The sequence below is a fragment of the Carcharhinus amblyrhynchos genome, chromosome 2, assembly GCF_965287045.1.
Source record: "Carcharhinus amblyrhynchos chromosome 2, sCarAmb.v2.hapA, whole genome shotgun sequence".
NCBI classification, from domain to species: Eukaryota; Metazoa; Chordata; class Chondrichthyes; order Carcharhiniformes; family Carcharhinidae; genus Carcharhinus; species Carcharhinus amblyrhynchos.
In genome coordinates, this window is record NC_137325.1 from 31,924,976 (window position 1) to 31,945,929 (window position 20,954).

The 20,954-nt window shown below is 41.2% G+C and overlaps 1 protein-coding gene across 5 annotated transcripts in view; it reads left to right on the forward strand.

The window, feature by feature from the left end:
• Positions 1-20,954, forward strand: part of kif13a (kinesin family member 13A) — a 298,393-nt gene that overhangs the window by 159,720 nt on the left and 117,719 nt on the right. For all 5 annotated transcript variants that reach the window (XR_013888690.1, XM_080204107.1, XM_080204085.1 and 2 more), the window contains exon 7: positions 14,832-14,919. Coding sequence is in view for 4 of the 5 variants with exons in the window: in XM_080204107.1 (XP_080060233.1) it covers positions 14,832-14,919 (88 nt within the window). In the remaining variant the exon portion in view is untranslated. The remainder of the gene's footprint in view (positions 1-14,831; positions 14,920-20,954) is intronic.

The window sequence follows — 20,954 nt, forward strand, 5'->3', positions numbered from 1 at the left end:
CTAAGAAGCTGTGCAGTTTTTTTAACATGAAACAAAGTTTATGCCATTTCTCCGTAGAACAATCCAGTCAGTCCCATTCCCATGCTCTATCCCTCTAACACTGCAAGTTCCTTTGTCTTAATTGCACATCTTATTTCCTTTTGATATGATTCAGCTTCCACCACCCTTGTAGTCAGTAAGTTCCAAGGTAATACCACTTGCTGCATAAAGAAGTTCTTCCTCAATTCCTTCCTGAATCTCTTGCACAAAAGCTAAAATATGTGTCCACTAGTCAGCGTCTCAATTAAGTTTGAGACGCACAATTTCCCTCCACAAAACCATGCTGCCTATTGATAATAAGCCTATTCTCTTCCAGATGTGAGTATGTCCTGTAAGATTCACAGGCCTGCAATTTCCTGGATTGTGTCTTCTGCCCTTCTTAAACAAAGGGCTGCCTTTCAATCCACTGGTACCTCGCCCTCTCGCATGGCATTGTGAAAGGGAGGTCATGCCGCACAAACTTGATTGAGATCTTTGAAGAAGTAGCAAGAAATATTGACCAGGACAGGGCAGTGGATATTGTATACATAGACTTTAGTAAAGCCTTCGATAAGGTTCTTCATGACACACTGATACAGAAGATGAAGTCATATGGGATCCTAGGTGAACTGATAAGATGGATACAAAACTGACTTGGGCATAGAAAGCAGATGTAGCATTGGAAGGGTATTTTTCTAACTGGGGGTCTGTGACATTATTGTTACATGTGGCTGAAGAGGATACAAATGTTTTGGCCAAGGCCTCAGTAATTTCTTCCCTTGCCTCTCTTAGTACTCTGGGATAGACCCTGACTCTGGGAACTTGTCCACCTTAATGTTTTTTCAAAACCTCGAATACCTTCTCCCTTTTATCTCAACATGTCCTAGAATGTCAACGTCCTCCTTTCTTCACTCACCGTCCACCACATCATTCTGCTTTGTGAATACTGATGCAAAGTACTCGTTAAGGACCTCACCCACCTTATCGGGCTTCACACAGAAATTCCCTCCACTGTCCATGAGTGGACTTATCCTTTCTTAGCTACAATCTTCCTCCTAATATATGCATAAAAAGCCTTGGGATTCTCCATAATCCTGCCTGCCATTGGATATTTCATGGCCCCTTTTAGCCCTCCTAAGTTTAAGCTCTTTCCTGCTATCTTTGTATCCCTCAAGAGCATTATCTGTTTTCAATTTCCTGAAATTTTTGAATGCCGCCTCTTTTTTCACTAAGCTGTCAATCTGTCTTGCCATCTTCATCCTTCGTTTTTACAGGGACATTCTTGTCCAAAATTGTTAACAACTGACTTTTAAAAGACTTCCACATATTGGATATGGATTTATCCTCAAACAGTCACCCCCCAGTCTACATTCCTTAGCTTCTGACTAATACAATCGTAGTTAGTCTTCGCCCTGTTTAGAACTTTCACGCTGGGGCTACTTCTATCCTTTTCTACACATAGCTCTGCTGCCTCACAGTGCCAGGAACCCGGCTTTAATTCCAGCCTCGAGTGGCTGTCTGAGTGGAGTTTGCACATTCTCCCTGTATCTACATGGGTGTCCTCTGGGTGCTCTAGTTTCCTCTCACAGCCCAAAGATTGTACGGGTTAGTTGATGGGCCATAGTAAACTGCTGCTTAGTGTCAGGGGGTCTAGCTGGAAATAAGTGTGGTTATGGGGATAGGGCCTGGGTGGGTTTGTGGTCTGTGCTGACTTCATGGGCCAAAATGGCTTCCTTCTGCACTGGAGGGATTCTATGTCTTTGACTATCTTGAAATTTATAGAATTGTGGTCACTGTTGCCAAAATGGTCCCCCAATGAGACATCAACCTGGGCTTGTTTCCCAGAACCAGGTCCATGATATTCCCTTCCTGAATTGAACTATCTAGATCAGCAGTCTCCAAACTCTGATCTGGACGCAGCCCGCTGCGGGCCGTAGTTTGGAGACCCCTGATCTAGATATTATCTCAAAAAGCACTCTTGGACACACAGAACAAACTCTGCCCTGTCCAAGCCCCTGGCATTAAAGGAATCCCAGTCTATGTTGGGGAAGTTTAAATCGCCCATCACAGCAACCCTGTTGTTTTTACATCTTCCCATAATATGCTGACATATCCATACCTCCACTTCACGCTGGCTGTTGGAAGGTCTGTAGTACAACCCCAACTGTGTGATTGCACTGCTCCTGTTCCTAGTTCTACTCATATGGCCTCACTGCAAGATCCCACCAAGGTGTCCTCCCTCTGTATAACTGTGAAATTCTCCCTAATTAGTAAATTAACACCCCCACCTCTTTTGTCACCCTCGCCTGAAGCGTCTAAATCCTGGAACTTTGCTACTTTTGCACATAATTTCTCTATTTATAAATCCAAAGATTCCTATGTTTTGCAAACTGCTCTCTAATATGTCCTGTCACCTTCAAAAATCTATGCACATGAACTGTGTGTGTGCATGTATCATGTATATACTGTTGCATTTGTGACTCGTTGTATTCATTAATTCAAACAGAACACAGTTCTAAAAATCTGAAACATAAACAGAATGTGCTGGAAATATGCAGCAGGATGGAACAGGAGCCAAATTCATCCTTCTTTAAATGATTAATGAAACAGTAAAACTGCTACTTATTTGCCGAGTAACAAAATGATTTTAAAAAATAATCATTTGAGTATCACTGATACATCAGCGCTGTATTTAAAATATGGGTGGCCAGAGCAGACTGCAATTATTATGTCCCCACCTATATTCCAACACACTCTTGTGTCAGTTCACAGTGCTAGATTCAGTCTGGCATTTCAGCTGTTTTCAGTGGAAGTGGGACTAGGTTATGATTCTAATTATGTAAAAAAAAATTAATTCCAGCAGAACTAAAAGATAACTTGGCACAAAGTTACTCCAGATGTTTTAAATTTAATGGCATGCTTCTTTGAATACTTTGGTCTTGTTCCTAGTCTAGTTTTAGTTAGCTGGCAGCCTTCTTGTTAGTGATATTTTCTGTGGGGTATGTGCATGTCAGAATCTGCCGGTAAATAGGTTCCACATATGTGGGTGATTGTTTTGAAGGAGAATGATTAACCAATTGAATGGTATGGGACAATCTGGGGAGGTGAGTAGAAAGAGAAGAGATAAGGTTTTCGTGGATTGGCCATGCTAAATTGCCCCTTAGTGTCAGGGGGACGAGCCTAGATAAATGCATGGGGTTATTGGGATGGAGCCTTGGTGGGATTGTGGTCAGTACAGACTCAATGGGCCAAATGGCCTCTTTCTGCATTGTAAGGATTCTATGATCCTGAGCTAGAGCCAGGACAGTAAAAGCAAAAAAAAAGCAGGCTCCAACTTAAAAGTACTCTCGGCACTTGTTCTTCTTCCTCCAATGTGTATCATTCTCTTTTGCACTGCCCCATCTCTCTTTTGCAATGTCTTGCCTCACCCTATTTCCTTCTTTTTCCCTTGCCCCTTCCCCAATCTGTCTTCTAACATCTACTGTATTTGCCCACCTATTTGTCTGTCTTTTTATGCCCCGCCCTTCTCCCCTGCTACTTATCTCTGAACTGTGGATGCAAGGACTGGGATCACTCAGTATTTCTTTCCAACTTTCTTCTTGATTTCTTTACCTCTCATGTTATTTTGTGCTCCTTTTCTACCTTCATGTGTCTCCCCAGTTGCTTCTTTCAGGCTTCTCTGAATGTCTCCTCTCGCTCTCTGGGCCAGATTTTGCCACCGACCCACCTCAGTACAAATTGTCCCCTCGGACTCGATTTTGTGGGGTGAGTGGGTCACGTGCAGGATGGAGTCAGGCCTGCAGCTCGTAGAGGTTAATTGGAGGCAGCCACAGGATGGACAAGTGCTAAGGTGGGCTGTTTCAAAGCCCCATCTTGGTTTGCTGAGACATCATCCAGTTGTTTGCTTATATTTTTGTCCCTCCAGCCCACTCCACCCCCACCAATCACCATGCCAACTGTTTCCCTCCACTGACCCCATTCACTTTTCATTTCATTCATGCCAACTCATAGCACTTCCATGCCTATTCATCCAGCATACATTGTTTAGAACCAATGAGCCCTATCAAAACAATGACATGTGCGGAACTACTTAAAAAATGTCCATTCATAATTTTCTTAAAATAAATTGTTGCCACAATCGTATATAAAAATTCCAGTCAAACAGTCCTTTCAAATATCAATAACAGAAAATATCAGCATTTGCCACTCATGCAAATTTTGAGCCATTGGCAAAAGAGATCACAGAAAATACAACTAATTGTCATGTAATTAAGCTGTCAGGCAGGTGTTTCCTTTCTCCCTAGCTATGTCAACAGAGGTAATTATTTTATAGGAATCTGAGCTTTTGACCAAGCCTCGTTATGCATGTATGGGCATGGATGGGGTATAGGTAAGGCCTCTTGACCTTGCTTTCCAGAAAGTTCCCTAATCCAGACTATAATTCACAATAAAATATATTTGAATTTTCAGTGACTGACTGAAGGGATCATACAAAGATTTTTACTGTAATAAGCAAGCTAAAAGCAACATTAACTATTTTGTTAGACAACTTGTACTCTACAGAAAAGTTTCCCCAATTAAGAACATAAGAAATAGGAGCAGGAGTAGGCCATCTGGCCCTTCGAGCCTGCCCCGCCATTCACTAAGATCATGGCTGATCTGTCATGGCTCAGTTCCACATTCCTGCCCTCTCCCCATAACCCTTAATCCCCTCTCTTATCAAAAACCCATCAACCCTCTTCTTAAAAATATCTAGTGAGGTAGCCTCCACCACTTCAACAGGCAGAGAATTCCAGAGATTCGCCACCCTTTGAGTGAAGAAGTTCTTCCTCAACTCCGTTCTAAACCGCCCCCCCTTTATCTTGAGGCTGTGCCCCCTAGTCCTACTGTCCTTTCTGAGCGGGAAGAGTCTCTCCACCTCTATCCTATCCATCCCATTCATCATTTTATATGTCTCAATGAGATCTCCCCTCATTCTTCTAAACTCTAACGAGTACAAGCCTAGTTTATTCAGCCTCTCCTCATAGCTCAACCCCCTCAACTCCGGCATCAGCCTAGTAAACCTCCTCTGCACTCCCTCCAAGGCCAAAATATCCTTGCGTAAGTACGGCGCCCAAAACTGCACACAGTACTCCAGCTGCGGCCTCACCAATGTCCTATACAGCCGCAGCAAGACCTCCCTACTTTTATATTCAATCCCCCTCGCTATGAAGGCCAGCATCCCATTCGCCTTCCTGACCACCTGCTGCACCTGCAAGCTGGGTTTTTGCGACTCATGCACAAGGACCCCGAGGTCCCTCTGCACCGCCGCCTGCTGCAGTTTTTCTCCACGTAAGTAATAATCCTTCCTACCATTATTCCTACCAAAGTGGACCACCTCGCACTTGCCAACATTAAATTCCATTTGCCAGTTCCTGGCCCATTCGCCCAGCCTATCTAGATTCTTCTGCAGACTCTCCACACCCTCCGCACAATTTGCCTTTCCACCAATCTTGGTGTCATCAGCAAATTTCGACACCCTACACTCGGTTCCCTCCTCCAGATCATGATCAATTAACTTTAAAGTAACCATAAATTTCACACCCCACTTGTAGTGTCATGCAGTCACTATGGTGGGCATTTTATTTTCCCAAGCCAATCCAAAACTGGTCCCAATGACTGGCTTCCTTTTCATTTTCCTAGTTGGATAACATCTAATCCAAGAACAGATTTATACAGTGAGGGTTATATGAGAGATCCCTTCACTTTCGTTCAGACTAAGTGAATCTTCCGGCCTCCTTTAAATCCACTGCCTGGGTGCCAGCACCGATGCCTGTTCTATGTGACAAAATGGTCAGCATTTTCTCCATTTCGGTTGCAGGACTAGTTGCCCCTGTCTTGTGTTCTCTTTCTGTTAGATTCATGTAGACTCACTTTCGTCCATGAGATCCCGTAATATTTTAGGAAGCCCTGTAATCTGATATTGCAATGGCTTGCTCTGGACTCTCCCCATCCTAAAGCCGATCTTCATGGAAATGGGAATTGCATGGGCCTTGTATCCAGGAAGAAATGTCAATTAGCTGTTTCTAAACCCTTAACTCATTCTACCTGGAATTAAATGGGCACTTTAAAATAGAACTATTTATACAATGTGTTATTCCCAATATATCTCTGAGACTTGGAGATTACACACAATTAGCATAGGTGGTCTTGTTGTTGTTTAGAGTAAGAACATCTGGCATTTTCTCAACGAATCTCTTGATTGTGATCCCTCTGGACCCATTACAACCAAGCCACCAAACTTGTGTGCAGATTTGAACATATCACATGACCCTCTTCATTCCTTCACTTTACACTAAATTAAAATGACAGTCCCAATCCACAATCTTTTAAACTGCAAATTGTGTCAACTCTCCACTTTAATGTAAAGACGAGTGGCACAATGTTCCAAAACTACAATGGGATAAGTGACCAGATAACTTGTAATGTAATGTTGATGAAGATACAAATATTGGTCTGGACACTGGGAGGACTCCCCTGCTGCTCTTCCAATGCTTCTACATCCTCTTGAGAACAGAGTATCTCATCCAAAAGGCAGAATCTTGACAGTCAGCACTCTTTCAGATTATGTGCTCAGGTGTCTGGAGTGTGGCTTGAACACATGACCTTCGTGTTTCACAGCTAAGGGCTTTAACATGAAGCCAAAGCTGAGAGCTCCCTGCAGGATTAAGGTACAAAATGTTTTACACATGTGATAATTAGTTGACTGCTGGTTTGTGAGAAGAGTATGGGATTCTAGGTTTTAAAAATTGGGACATTGAGTACTAGAGCAAAGAGGCAATACAGGCAAAGCTTTGCATAAGCCACAGTTAGAACATATTGACTAGTTTTAGGAAAATGATGCAGAAAGTTTTGCTGTCCACACGAGCAGAAGAGACTTATAAATCAAGTACAGGAGAAACTGGCACAGAAGTAAAATACTATGGATGCTGGAACTCTTTTGCAATGTTTTGCAATAAAAGCAGAGATGCTGTTAATACTCAGCTGGTCTTGCAATATCTGTGGAGAGATCAACAGAGTAACGGTTTCAGATCTTTAACTTTTCATCAAAACCAGTCACAGAGCTGAAATGTTCGCTCTGTTCCTCTTTTCACAGATGCTGCCAGAGGATTTGCAGCATTTTCTGTTTTTATTACTGAGAAACTGAAACTGTTTTTGCTCATAGGTTAAGACAAGATTTGATGCCTATCTATGGTTATGCGATGAAAAATCCAAAGGCATTGTGGAATAAGTGATAATTTTAAAATAGAGAAGGATATGCATGGATAGACATAGAAGTAGATGAAAAATTGCAAAAGGCTGCATCTTGTGGTTGTGACGTACAGTATTGAAGAAGTAAATGGTATTTGCAAAGGCCTAAAATAGGAGATAAGTATTACAATAGAGTTATCTCTTGACTTCTATCAAGTGTCCCCTCAGCCTCTGCTGTTCCAGAAAAGACAATCCTAATTTGTCTAGCCTCTCCTCTAAACCAGGCAGCATCCTGGTAAATCTCTTCTGCACCCTCTCCAAAACCTCCTTCCTGTAATTGAACATTGAAATTAACATACTAGGTAACAGAGTGACTGGGAAGCTTAGGAAAGTGTGAGGGCCAAAGAATCATAGGGGCTGCAGTGTTCTGGGATTGATTGGTGATTATGATATTAACCCTTTAAACCCAGGAGTGGGGGTGTGGTTATTAATGCAGAACATTTATTTATAGATGTTTGTGTGAGAATATAGTATGTGGGCCTGTATACATAATCACATTTGCTTTGCAGTTTATTTATTTAAGCTATTTAATGGTTTTAATATGAGTTTATTCCCTGACTCTCCCAAACTATCATCACAGAATTGAGATTTCTACATTTGATGCATGTACAATCTAGTACAAAAATAACTGAGCCAAGTTGTATTTTTTAACCTGTCATACTAATGAAGGAGGAGGTTGTTGATGCTGAGGAATGAAATATGGCAAGTTTCCCAAATGAGACCCAGCATTGTTGCATGCAGAGTTAAGGCTTTGTCACTCCTAGCAAGTGCCATTCTTTAATCTTAGCTACACAATTTTGATTTTATTGTGGAAATATGATTTTTTTTTGTTGCTTTCCTTATGCCTTCTCTGTGTCAAGTGGGTGACACAGTGGTTAGCATTGCTGCCTCTCAGCGCCAGGGACCCAGGTTTAAATCCAACCTTTTGTGACTGCGCGTCAAGAAATAAATATAGTACAATTTTCTTGACCTTGGAAGTTCACAGAACTTTTTACAGCCAATTGAGTACTTTTGAACATTGTTGCACTTGTAATATAAGAAATGTGGCAGTCAATTTGCCCATAGTAATATTTTTCAATAGAATCCCTCCAGTACAGGACGAGACCATTTGGCCATCATAAGACCATAAGACATAGGAGCAGAATTAGGCCACTCACCCCATTGAGTCTGCTCCACCATTCAATCATGGCTTTTTTTTTCCATCCCCATTCTCCTGCCTTTTTCCCATAACTCTTGAATCCCCTTATTAATTAAAAACCTATCTATCTCTGTCTTAAAGATACTCAATGACCTGGCTTCCACAGCCTTCTGCGGCAAACAGTTCCACAGATGCAGCACTCTCTGGCTGAAGAAATTCCTCCTCATCTCTGTTTTAAAGGATTGTCCCTTTAGCTTGAGGTTGTGCCTTTGGTTTTTCCTGCTAGTGGAAACGTCCTTCCACATCCACTCTATCCAATCTCGCAGTATTCTGTATGTTTCAATAAAATCCCTCCCTCACCCTCTAAATTCTAACGAGTACAGGCCTAGAGTCCTCAACAGTTCCTCACATGACAAGCTCTTCATTCCAGGGATCATTCTTGTGAACCTCCTCTGTACCCTTTCCAAGGCCAGCACGTCCTTCCTTTAGATATGGGGCCCAAAAACTGCTCACAATACTCCAGAAGTGTTCTGACCAGAGACTTACACAGTCTCAGAAATACATACCTGCCCTTGTATTTTAGCCCTCTCGACATGAATGCTAACTTTGCATTTGCCTTCCTGACTGCCGACTGAACCTGCACATTAACCTTAAGAGAATCTTGAACAATGATTCCCAAGCCACTTAGTATTTCTGATTTCCTAAGCATTTTCCCCATTTAGAAAATAGTCTATGCCTCCATTCCTCCTTCCAAAGTGCGTAGCCTCACATTTTTCCACGTTATATTCCATCTGCCCCATCTTTGCCCACTCTCTTAACCTGTCCAAGTCCTCCTGCAGCCCTCCTGCTTCTCAATACTACCTGTCCCTCTACATATCTTTGTATCATCTGCAAACTTAGCAACAGTGCCTTCATTTCCTTCCTCCAAATTGTTAATGTATATTGTGAAAAGTTGTGGTCCCAGCACTGACCCCTGAGGCACATCACTAGTCACCGGCTGCCATCCCGAAAAAGACCCCTTTATCCCCACTCTCTGCCTTCTGCCAGTCAACCAATCCTCAGTCCATGCAAGGATCTTACCTTTAACATCATGGGCGCTTAACTTATTTAATAGTCTCCTGTGTGGCACCTTGTCAAAGGCCTTCTGGAAATCTAAATAAATCACATCCACTGGCTCTCCTTTATCAAGTCTACACAGACAAAAATTCCACCTAGTCCCTATCTCTGTAATCCCATGCATTTACCCTGCTGATCCCCTAATACAAGGGACTATTTCGCATGGCCAATCAACCTGATCTGCACATCTTTGGACTGTGGGAGGAAACCCACTCTGACGTGGGGAGAATGTGCAAACTCTACACAGACAGACACACAAGGTTGGATTTAAACCTAGTTCCATGGTGCTGAGAGACAGCCGTGCTAACTACTATGCCACCCATTCTAAATGTACAGTCCTGTACAAAAATAACTCTGAGCCGAGTTGTGTTTTTTAACCTGTCATACTAATGAAAGAGGAATTTGTTGATGCTGAAGAATGAAATATGGCAAGTTTCCCAAGTGAGGCCCATCATTGTTGCATGTAGAATAAGGCTTTGTCGTTCCTGGCAAGTGCTATCCTTCAACCTTATGACGCAATTTTGAATTTATTGTGGAAATATGATTTATTTTGCTGCCTTCCTTATGCGTTCTGTGTGTCAAGTGGGTGTTACAGTGGTTAGCACTGCAGTCTCACAGCACCAGGGACCCAGGTTAAATCCGATCTTGCATATCATGAAATACATATAGTACACCATGAAACAAAGAAACTCCCAATGTAAACATTGATAATGATCAGAAAGATGTTAGTTGATAGCTAATTAATAGCCAGGTTACCAAGAAGGCTCCTTTGCTCTTCTCTGAAATAGTGCTGTAGAATCTCCTACGTCCATTTAAGAGGGCAGACAGGTCCTCTGTTTAATATCTCTTCTAAAAAACAGCACTTCCAATATTGCAGCAAACCCTCAGTACTGCAATAAATTGTCAATCTAGATTTTCTGCTCAAGTCTCTGAGGTGAATTAAATAGTACAGCTTAAGGAATCTGATAAATCTTGAAACTTGTTTGTAATAGACAGGTAAAGTTTAATGATACCGAATTATTCAAAAATGTGGAGTTGTATTTGTTATCAAGATTGGTAAATGGCCATTGCCTGAAGAAAGCCATGAGTCTGCATGCTGTGTAGACCTCATCCATAAGACAGAGTTTGTCTTACAAATACTTTTGAACTGAGACTGGAGTGAAATCTTTGAACAGGAAAAATTTGTGTTGATGAACAGAGGTTGAAATTACTTAAGGTAGTTCATTCACATTGAATTTGGAAGTGCACTGGCTGCTGAGCTCCTCTGCTATTCTATAAAATAGATGGTGCTTTTTTGAGATGATGGTATCTCATTAAAATATTAATGGGGATAGCCCCCATCGGGCATATAGTGAATCCAATTGCTCAATCCGGAAGTAGTTGAAATGACACGTGTGGGCTGTGATGCTGGCAGTATTTCTTTGTTCTACTGTTAACTATCTTTGTTAGCTGATGACTTTCCAGATGTGCGGCAAAAAGGCCAGAAATTTGTGATCTTCCAAAAACGCAGGTGTTTGTTTGGCGACACTTATTGAGTCGTATCCATTTCAGATTCATTCTGAATGACTTTGAAGTCGTAGGCGTGCGTGGAAGCTAGAACCTGCCCCATTTTTCTTTCTCCCCTCCCTCACCCCTTTCCCCTTTATGCCAAACAATGGTAGCCATCATTTCCAATACCTCCTGAATCTTAGCAAGACATTTGATGGTCTTATTTATATTGGTGAATTGAATTCTGAGTTCTCACTTGAGTTCAGTGGTAAATTCCATACTCTACTCTGATCCACACTATATGAAACCACACTATACTTCAATTGATTTACCATTGTAACAAGGAAACTTTTATAGTCACTGCTGCCCCAGGATTTTTTTGTTCTTCGTGATTTGCATTTACTTCGTTTGCAAGTAAGGACAAATATTGTTCTGCTGAAAGTTTGCTTGGGTTGAGCCCAGTCATTATGAGGTTGACTAAGAACATGATGGCTGTATACTGTTTGATGTTGCAAACTGAATTAGTTTGCTGAATTAAGACATTACAAATTGGGTAGAAATGTCAAAGCAGCTTTCCAAAAAAAAATTGGATTTTGTTTCCTTTTCCTGTTTGGGAAGGGAGAAATGTTTACTCAAATGTAGCATTTGAGCCTTGTAATCTAGACTCATGCATGAGTTCCGACATCATTGTTGTTTTATTATGAAAATATGATTTTATTTTTTGCTGCCTTCCTTGTGCCTTCTCCGTGTCAATTATAAAGGAAGTCTTATTTTTGGCAAATTGTTCAATTTTGGGCTTGGTAGTTATTGTGTGCATCAGTTGGCATGAAAGCACAATGTAGAATGAAAATTGTTTGAATTACAGACTGGTAAAACTGTTCATTTTGAAGCTATCCTGAGAGGCTGATGGAAGCAGTGACCTTAGAATTTATATATGCAGAGTGTTTGTTCATGTTGAAAGTTTCATATCTGGTCTAGTAATTTAATTGTTCTTTTGAAGTATTTACAAATAAGTGGAGTTTCTTTATAGCCATATTATTACTGGAGTGAAATCACTCCTACGTAATGATTGGAGCTTTGCTATATCCAGTTATGCTTTTAAGTTGAGCTACAGTCACTTAGTGCGTGGGTGGTTACCAAATATTTTGAGAGGAAATAATCATTCCTGACAGAGGAATGCAGATGTTCTATAGAGTGGCTAAGTACAAATTCATTTGATTTGATATAGCTGGACCAGCCAAAATCAACTAAGATATGTTTCTTTAACATGCACACAGGCCCAAAAGTTCCTGTCAAAATAATGATGAGGCTAATGGCACCTACCCTTAATTAGATACAATGTTACAATAACTTCAGGCAAGGACAGTTGTGATTACACATGGAAATCAAGAATTTACTATTGGTGATGCATTGATTTGCCATTAACTCTGCAAAATCAGCATTGTGTTGTCTGCCTTGCCATTCAAATGTATTGATCAACTTGAAGTGCTGTACTTCCACAGTAGATGTGAAGTAAACTTGCCACAAAATTAAGCCTTTTTGAGTCTTAGTACTCTTTTATTGGTGTGGTCAGTACTAATTACTGCTAGGCAATCTCACTGGCACTGAAAATGAACAAGTACAAGTTTAGTGGCTAATTTCTTGAAGATTTAATTGTTGTTTAAGATGCTTAACTGGAATATTTTAAAACTTTTCTTCCTGTCCCACTCTTCCCCAAGCTTTCTTTCCTGTTTTTCATTTTAAGTAGCTGAACTCACCATTCTGATTTGCAATTCTTTGTTCAGACCTTGCATAGTTAATTTCAGAATCCTTCAATCTGATTATGCTCATACAAGCTCGAATCTTACCATCCAGTCCTGTCCACCACTGAAATCAAAGCAGGCGATGGGCAGACAATGGGAAGGTCTGTTGACCTTAGGCAGGATTTCACGGTTTTGGGTCGAGCAAAGCCATAAACTCCCACCCACGGGGTTCACTGAATCCCTAAATGCCCTGTGAAGGAACCCTTCAAAATGCAGCTAATGAAAGTACAACAAAACTTATTCCAACTTAAATCAAAGAACGAGTTCAATAAAGAAACGTCATTACTCCAAGCTTGGGGCCTCACCCTGCACCGCTCCAAGCTGCTCTCAATTCTACGTAGTTCCTTATTTGTAGTGAATCAGCCGGTCAGCTGACTATACCACCCTGTAATTGATTCCATGTCTTACTGGGTCAGCTGACCCTTGCACCTTCTTTCCATTTCACATTACGTCCAATCAAAGTTGTCACCAGTGACATTCTAACATCATCTTTTCAGTTGTGCACATTTAGCAGCTTGAATAGTCAATAGAATCATAGAATCATACGGTGAGAAAGAGATCATTTGTCCCATCAAGTTTGCACCAATCACAATCCCACCCAGACACTGTCCCCACAACTCCATGCATTTACCCTAGCTAGTCCCCCTTGACACTAAGGGTCAATGTATCATGGCCAATCAACCCAACCCACACATCTTTGAACTCTGGGAGGAAACTGGAGCATCCAGAGGAAACCCATGCAGACACAGGGAGAATGTGCAAACTCCACACAAACAATGACCCAAGCCAGGAATGGAACCCATGTCACTGGTGCTGTGGGGCAGCATTGCTATTCATCGTGTCATCATGCCACCTCTTGATGTGCCGTCAAGTATCACCAACATTAAGTGGACATGGGTGCTGTTAGTTGGCCAGTTAGAGGAATTTTTGGGCTGAACCTTGGGTGCATCAGGAGTGATAAATGTGCTGAGCATCCACATAGATCTCAGATTGATTGACTATCTAGTGATAACCATCTTTCACATAGCCTCATACTATTTTAATCATCTTTCAATCTGAGATGTTCTCAAAATTCCACCTACCAACACACACACATCTTTCTTTTTCATTTATAGAGCCTCTCACTTTTAGGTGCTCTGTTTGAAGTACATTTAACTTCACAGTTGCATCCAGTAATCAGTTAATCACTGAATCACCCACCGAAGTATGCTAACCACTTTATCTCTTCTCTGTTTTACGCCCCCCCCCTCCCTTTTCCGTAATGTGGTGCCCAAATTTTACCTGGCAAATTTGTGAGATGTTAAAAGCTTCTAGTTTTTAGTTTTTTGAAGTCAGTTTGAGGTCTTCCAAACCACCATTTTTCTTTCCCCTCTTGTGCCCCAGAATGAATCATTGCCAAAAAAGTAAGTTGAATCTGATGCTCAAATATGGCACAAAAACAGAAAATGCTGGAAAATCTCAGCAGGTCTGACAGCATCTGTATAGAGAGAAAAGAGCCAATGTTTCAAGTCTAGATGACCTACTCTGGTGAAGGGTTATCTAAGCTTGAAACGTCATCTCTATTCTCTCTCCTTAGATGCTGTTAGACCTGCTATGATTTTCCAGCATTTTCTGTTTTTCTTTCAGATTTCAGAATCCGCAGTATTTTGCTTTTATCTCAAATGAGGCAATTGCTTAGTGACGCCTGATCAGTTTAAATTCTGTTTTAATTTACAGAGGATTCAGAACTTTTACTGGAAATTTCATGCCATCATTTTGCCCTTTTTCCATTGAAAAGTATAAGTGAATGAAATTGAGCCTAGTAATTGATTTGGGGAGGAAATGTTATCAAGTAGGAACAGTTGTGAAAGCTGTTTGAAATGGTTGCCAGAGCTTGATACTTGAGTATAAATATACCAAAACGATTATTTGCCTTTAAATTCTACATTGTTCTTGCATAGAAATGGAATCAATATTTTAGCATTTTCTTTCTTTCTTAGGAGCCGACACACCCTGAAAGTCAGAGAGCATAAAGTGTTGGGCCCCTATGTAGATGGCTTGTCACAGCTGGCTGTTACTTGTTTTGAAGTAAGTATGTGCATTGAACATTACACTTTTTGGCCTGAATATTAACTGATTCATGTGTAACTTTGAATAGCACAGCATTTCTGCTTTTTTTGAAAAAGCCACATTCCTACCTAGTGCTGCCTTTATGGTTTGTAAATATTTGAAGGAAGGATTTCAGCTGCACCTCAGCTACTCAGATTTTCAGTGCAGATAGCGCAACTAGCTAAATACTTAAAAATCGAGATTCAAAAACTCTGTAGTTTCAGAAAATCTTTTTGAGCTTTTTGTCTTAATATCGAATGTCTACTTAAAGAATAGATTCGTAGATTTCCTACAAGGCAGAAGGAGGACATATTCGGCCCATTGAATCTGGACTGACTCTCTGATGGAGTACCTTACCAAGGCCCTTTCTCCCCCCCAACCCTATCCCTCTTAATCCTATACCTTTACTGTGGCTAATCCAACCAACCTTCACATCTTTGGACACTAAAGGGCAATTTAGCATGGCTATCCACCTAACCTTTGGATTGTGGAAGAAGACCAAAGCGTACAGACAGGGGAGAACATGCAAACTCCACACAGATGCAGTCACCCAAGGTCAGAATGAACCCGGGTCCCTGACACTGAGAGGCAGCGGTGTTAACCACTGTGCTGCCAAAATAAAGAATCATTTAATTCTCGTCTTTGTATCTTGATGTATCGTTTATAAATGAATTTTAGCATAGGCAAGTGTGAGGAATGTCGTTTTGGTAAGAAAAATAAGGAGATTTGGATATTACTTGGAAAATGAATATCTAAGTGGGTAGAGGAGCAAACGGATTTGGGAATATAAATATACAGATCATCAAAAGTTTTGAAGCAATTCAATCAGTCAATAACAAAAGTCAACCAAACATGGTTCTTACTTCCAGAGACAGGGGGCATATTTTTAAGTTTCAATCTGGTGTACTCAGGGCTATTTACAGGCCATTTCCACTCAGCCTTAATTTTTGGGCTGGCTGTGTGTGTGTGTGTGTGTGTGTGTGTGTGTGTGTGTGTGTGTGTGTGTGTGTGTGTGTGTGTGTGTGTGTGTGTGTGTGTGTGTACGCATGTGCGGCGGGGATACAAAAATAAGGTGTTTGATCTTGGATGGGATGTGAGTGAGTGCCTCCATCAGAAGCCCCCTCCTGACTGGAGGTGGCCTCCCCTTGAGGACTGGTGACCTCTGGACCACTCCAGCCTATCCCCTGAGGCTCTAATCAATCACTCCCCCCCCCCCCCCCCCCTCCCCCACTATGACTCCTCAGATGTTCCCTATCGTCCCTGCCCTGTGACCTCTGCCACTTATCTGTCCTCTAGGGGCAGAGACTTAGTGCCAGGTAGCTCTTTACAATGCCTCTTTTGGTATTGAGTGGCTGGCAGTTCGCCAAGGTGGGGCTTCCTCCAAAATGAGCGGCCTTACACCAATCAGTGCTCATTAAAGTGTAATAAAGTGCATTGGGCTGCTTGAGTTGGCAGGGATGTATTCCCCACTAACTCTCCAGATGGCGGTCATTGAGCTGGTACCATTCTAAAAATTCAGGCAGTAGATTTGAAAAGTAGAGAAGCTATGCTAAACTTGTATCAAACCTTAGGTTGGGCCATGCTTGAAATTATATGTACGTGCTGAAAGTCTGCAAAGGGATATAGATAATCTAAGTGAGTGGGCAAGGGTCTGGCAAATGGAGTACAATGTTGGTAAATGTGAGGTCATCCATTTTGGTAGGAATAACAGCAAAATGGGCTATTATTTAAATGGTAAAAAATTGCAGCATGCTGCTGTGCAGAGGGACCTGGGTGTCCTTGTGCAGGAATCTCGGAGTTAGTTTGCAGGTGCAGCAGGTTATTAAGAAGGCAAATGGAATTTTGTCCTTCATTGCTAGAGGGATGGAGTTTAAAAACAGTGAGATTATGTTGCAGCTGTATAAAGTGCTGGTGAGGCCCCACCTGGAGTACTGTGTACAGTTTTGGTCTCCTTACTTGAGAAAGGATATACTGGCACTGGAGGGGGTGCAGAGGAGAATCAGTAGGTTGATTCTGGAGTTGAGAGGGTTGGCTTATGAGGAGAGACTGAGTGAGTAGACTGGGGCTATGGGCGGCACAGTAGCACAGTGGTTAGCACTGCTGCTTCACAGCTCCAGGGTCCTGGGTTCGATTCTCGGCTCCGGTCACTGTCTGTGTGGAGTTTGCACATTTTCCTTGTGTCTGCATGGGTTTCCTCCAGGTACTCCAGTTTCCTCCCACAGTCCAAAGATGTGCAGGTTAGGTTGATTGGCCATGCTAAGAAATTGCCCCTTAGTGTCCAGGGTGGTGGAGGTTAGAGGGATTAGTGGGTATAACGTGTGGGGATATGGGGGTAGGGCCTGGGGGGGATTGTGTTCCGTGTAGACTCGATGGGCCTGTTTCTGCACTGTAGGGTTCTATGATCTATACTCATTGGAATTCAGAAGAATGAGAGGAGATCTTAAGGAAAGATATCAGATTATGAAGGGAATGTTGATTCTGGAGTTGAGAGGGTTGGCTATGTTCTATGTTCTATGAATAGATAAGATAGAAACAGAAAAGTTGTTTCCACTGGCGGGTGAAACTTGAACTAGGGGGCATAGCCTCAGAATAAGGGGAAGCAGATTTAGGACTGAGTTGTGGGAGGAATTTCTTCACAGAAAGGGTTGTGAATCTGTGGAATTCCCTGCCCAGTGAAGCAGTTGAGGCCATCTCATTGGATGTTTTTAAGGCAAGGATAGATAAATTTTTGAATAGTAAAGGAACTAAGGGTAATGGTGAGCAGGCAGGTGAGTGGGGCTGTGTCTATGAAAAGACCTGCCATGATCTGATTGAATGGCAGAGCAGGCTCGAGAGGCCAGATGGCCTATTCCTGCTCCTAGTTCTTGTGTTCTTATTTCTGATCATCATATTGTGTAGAAGATACAGAAGTGATGCAGAAAAGAATTGACAAGGTGTTACCAGAATTGGGCTGTTATACCTAAGAGGAAAGATGAATAGGTTTGGACTCTTTCCTCTTAAAAAGGGGTGACCTAATTACTGTTTAAAACATTGTTTTTTTAACCGCATAGACAGTGATATGAGTTTCCATCTCTGGGGAAAGGCAAAATTAGAAATCGTCAATGTGAGGTAATCACCAAGAAATGAAAAACAAGTCAGGAAAAGACCTCTTTACCCAGAGAATGTTAAGAATGTGGAAATCACTCCAAGAAAGATTAATTGAGGGGAATAGGGGAAGCTAGATAAGTACACGTGGAAGAAGACAATGCAGGATTACATTTATAGAATTAGAAAAGGAAGGATGTTGTTCTGTAGGGGAGGAGCTGATTTTTTTGGGTGTATTTTCTAAAGGTTTATAATGGTGCAGGAGTTTGTGATAAGGTTAGTAAAAATCTAAAAGAAAATAGAGTTTGAGGAGCTAGGCATTAAATTAAACCACAGAACTGCCAAGATTATTATCTCTGAGCCACGTGCAAATTGGCATAAGATAGATAAAATTAGGGAGATGAATATTTGGCTGAAAGACTGGTGTGGGAGAAAAGGTTTGTGGGCACTGGCATCAGTATTGAGAAAAGTGGGGGTTGTACTTTGGGACAGTCCGCACCTGAACCATGCTGGAATCAGTGTTCTTGCAAACCACATAACTAGGGTAATACTCAGGGCTTTAAACTAAGTAGAGGGCTGGGGTTGGTACTGGAGAGGAGATAGGCTATTTAGGTCATGATACTCTGAGTTTGGCAGGAAGGGACAGATGGGGTGATTTTGCCTTTTTGCCATTTAATGACTTTTTACTTAAATGCGCTTAGTTCATAGCACAAAATAAATGAATTATTCGCATATATTGAGATTAATAGACATGATTTTAGCCATTACGGAGATGTGGTTACAAGGAAATCAAAGCCTGGAACTAAATATTCAGACTTTCTGTAACAACAGGCAGGAAGGAAGGGGTGGTGAGGTAGCTTTGTTAGCATGAGATGGAACATGTTCATAGCAATCTTGGATCGGAAGATGTAGAATCCGTATGGATGGAGGTAAGAAGTAACAAGGGGGCGAAGACACTGTTGGGAGTAGTGTATTGGCCCCCTAACAGCAATATTATTGTAGGACGGAAAATAAATAGATAACGAGAGATTGTAAAATAGGCAGTGCATTAATCATGGAAACTTTGATCTTCATGTGGATTGGGAAAATCAAATTAGCAGAGGTAGAAGAATTTGTAGAGTGTACCTGGGACAGTTTCCCAGAACAATATGTTGTGGATCTAATCTGGGATCAGGCTGTTTAGGATGTGGTAATGTATAATAAGCAATCCAGAATAAAAGATCCCCAGGAAACGGTGACTATAATATGGTAGAATTTAGATTTAGTTTGAGAGTGAGAAACGTTGGTCAGGAACAACTGTGCTAAATTTTAATAAGGGTAATTACAAAGGAATGAGGGCAGAGTTGGCTGGAGTGGACTGGAAAAGGAGATTAGCAGAAAAGGTGATTGATCAGTAATGGTAGACATTTATGAAAATATTTCACCACTCACAACAAAGATATATCCCAGTGAGAAAGAAAGATTCCAGGAAGTGGATAAATCAACCATGGTTTATGATTGGAAGCAACGGATTGTATTAAACTGAAAGAAAAATCATACAATGTGACAAAATTAGTGGTAAGTCAGCGGATTGGCAAAGTTTTAAAAGCTGACAAAAAAAGACCAAAAAAATTAATAAAGAGGGATAAGATAAACTGAGGGTAAACTAATAAGTCATATAAAAATGGACAGTAAGCGCTTCTTTAAGTATGTATGAAAAAAGAGAGAGGCCAAAGTGAATGTAGGCCCCTTAGACAATGACTCTGGGGAAATAATAATGGGGAACCAGGAAATGGCAGAGGAGTTAAATAAATACTTTGCATCAGTCCTCATGGTGCAATACACTAAGCGTGTTCCAAAAATACTAAAAAATCAAGGGGCAAAAGTGGGGGAGATAATAAATACAGTAATTATCAGTAGAGAAAAGGTACTAGGGAAACTAATGGTGCAAAAGACTGATAAATTCCCTGGGCCTGATGGGTTGTATCCTAGGATATTAAAGGAAGTATCCACAGAGATAGTGGATGCACTGGTAGTAATCGTCCAAAAATCTTTCAATTCTGGAAAAGTCCCATAGGAATGGAAAACTGCCAACATAACACCCTTATTGAAAAAGGAAGGGAGACAAAAATCAGTTAACTACGGACCAGTTAACGTAACATCCATCATTGGGAAAATGTTAAAATCCATTATGAAGGAAATAAAAGCAGAGAATTTAGAAATGCATAACATAATCAAGTAGAGCTAGATGGCTTCATGAAGGGGGAATCATGCCTGAAAAAATTATTAGAATTCTTTGAGGTGGTAATGAGCAGGATAGGTAAGGGGGAATTGGTGGATATAATGTACTTGAATTTTCAAAAGTGATGATAATAGGTACCATACAAAAGGCTACTTAATAAGATCAGAGTCCATTGTGTTGGGGCTAGTATGTTAACATGGATAGAGGATTGGCTAACTAATAGAAGACTAATAGATAATTGGGATAAGAGCAACATTTTCAGGATCGCAACCTGTCACCGGTGGAATGCCACAATGATCAGTGCTGGAGCCACAATTATTTACAATATATATTAATGACTTGAATGAGGCAAGTGAACGTACTATTACCAAGTTTGCGGATGACACAAAAATAGGTTGGAAGGCATGTGGTGAGCATGATGCACAGAGTTTACAGAGGGATATGGACAAGTTAAGTGAATGGGCAAAAACTTGGTAGACGGAATATAATGTAGCAAAATGTTAAGTTATGCACCTTGGTAGGAAGACTCAAGGAGCTGAATATTATTTAAATAGAGAAAGATTGCAGAAATCTGAAGCACAGAGGGATTTTGGGAGCACTTATGTTAAATCACAAAAAGCTAGCATGCAAATTTAGTAGGGAAGGCAAATGGAACATTGCCCTGTATGAAAATAGGGATTTTTTGCTAAAACTATACAATACTAGTTGG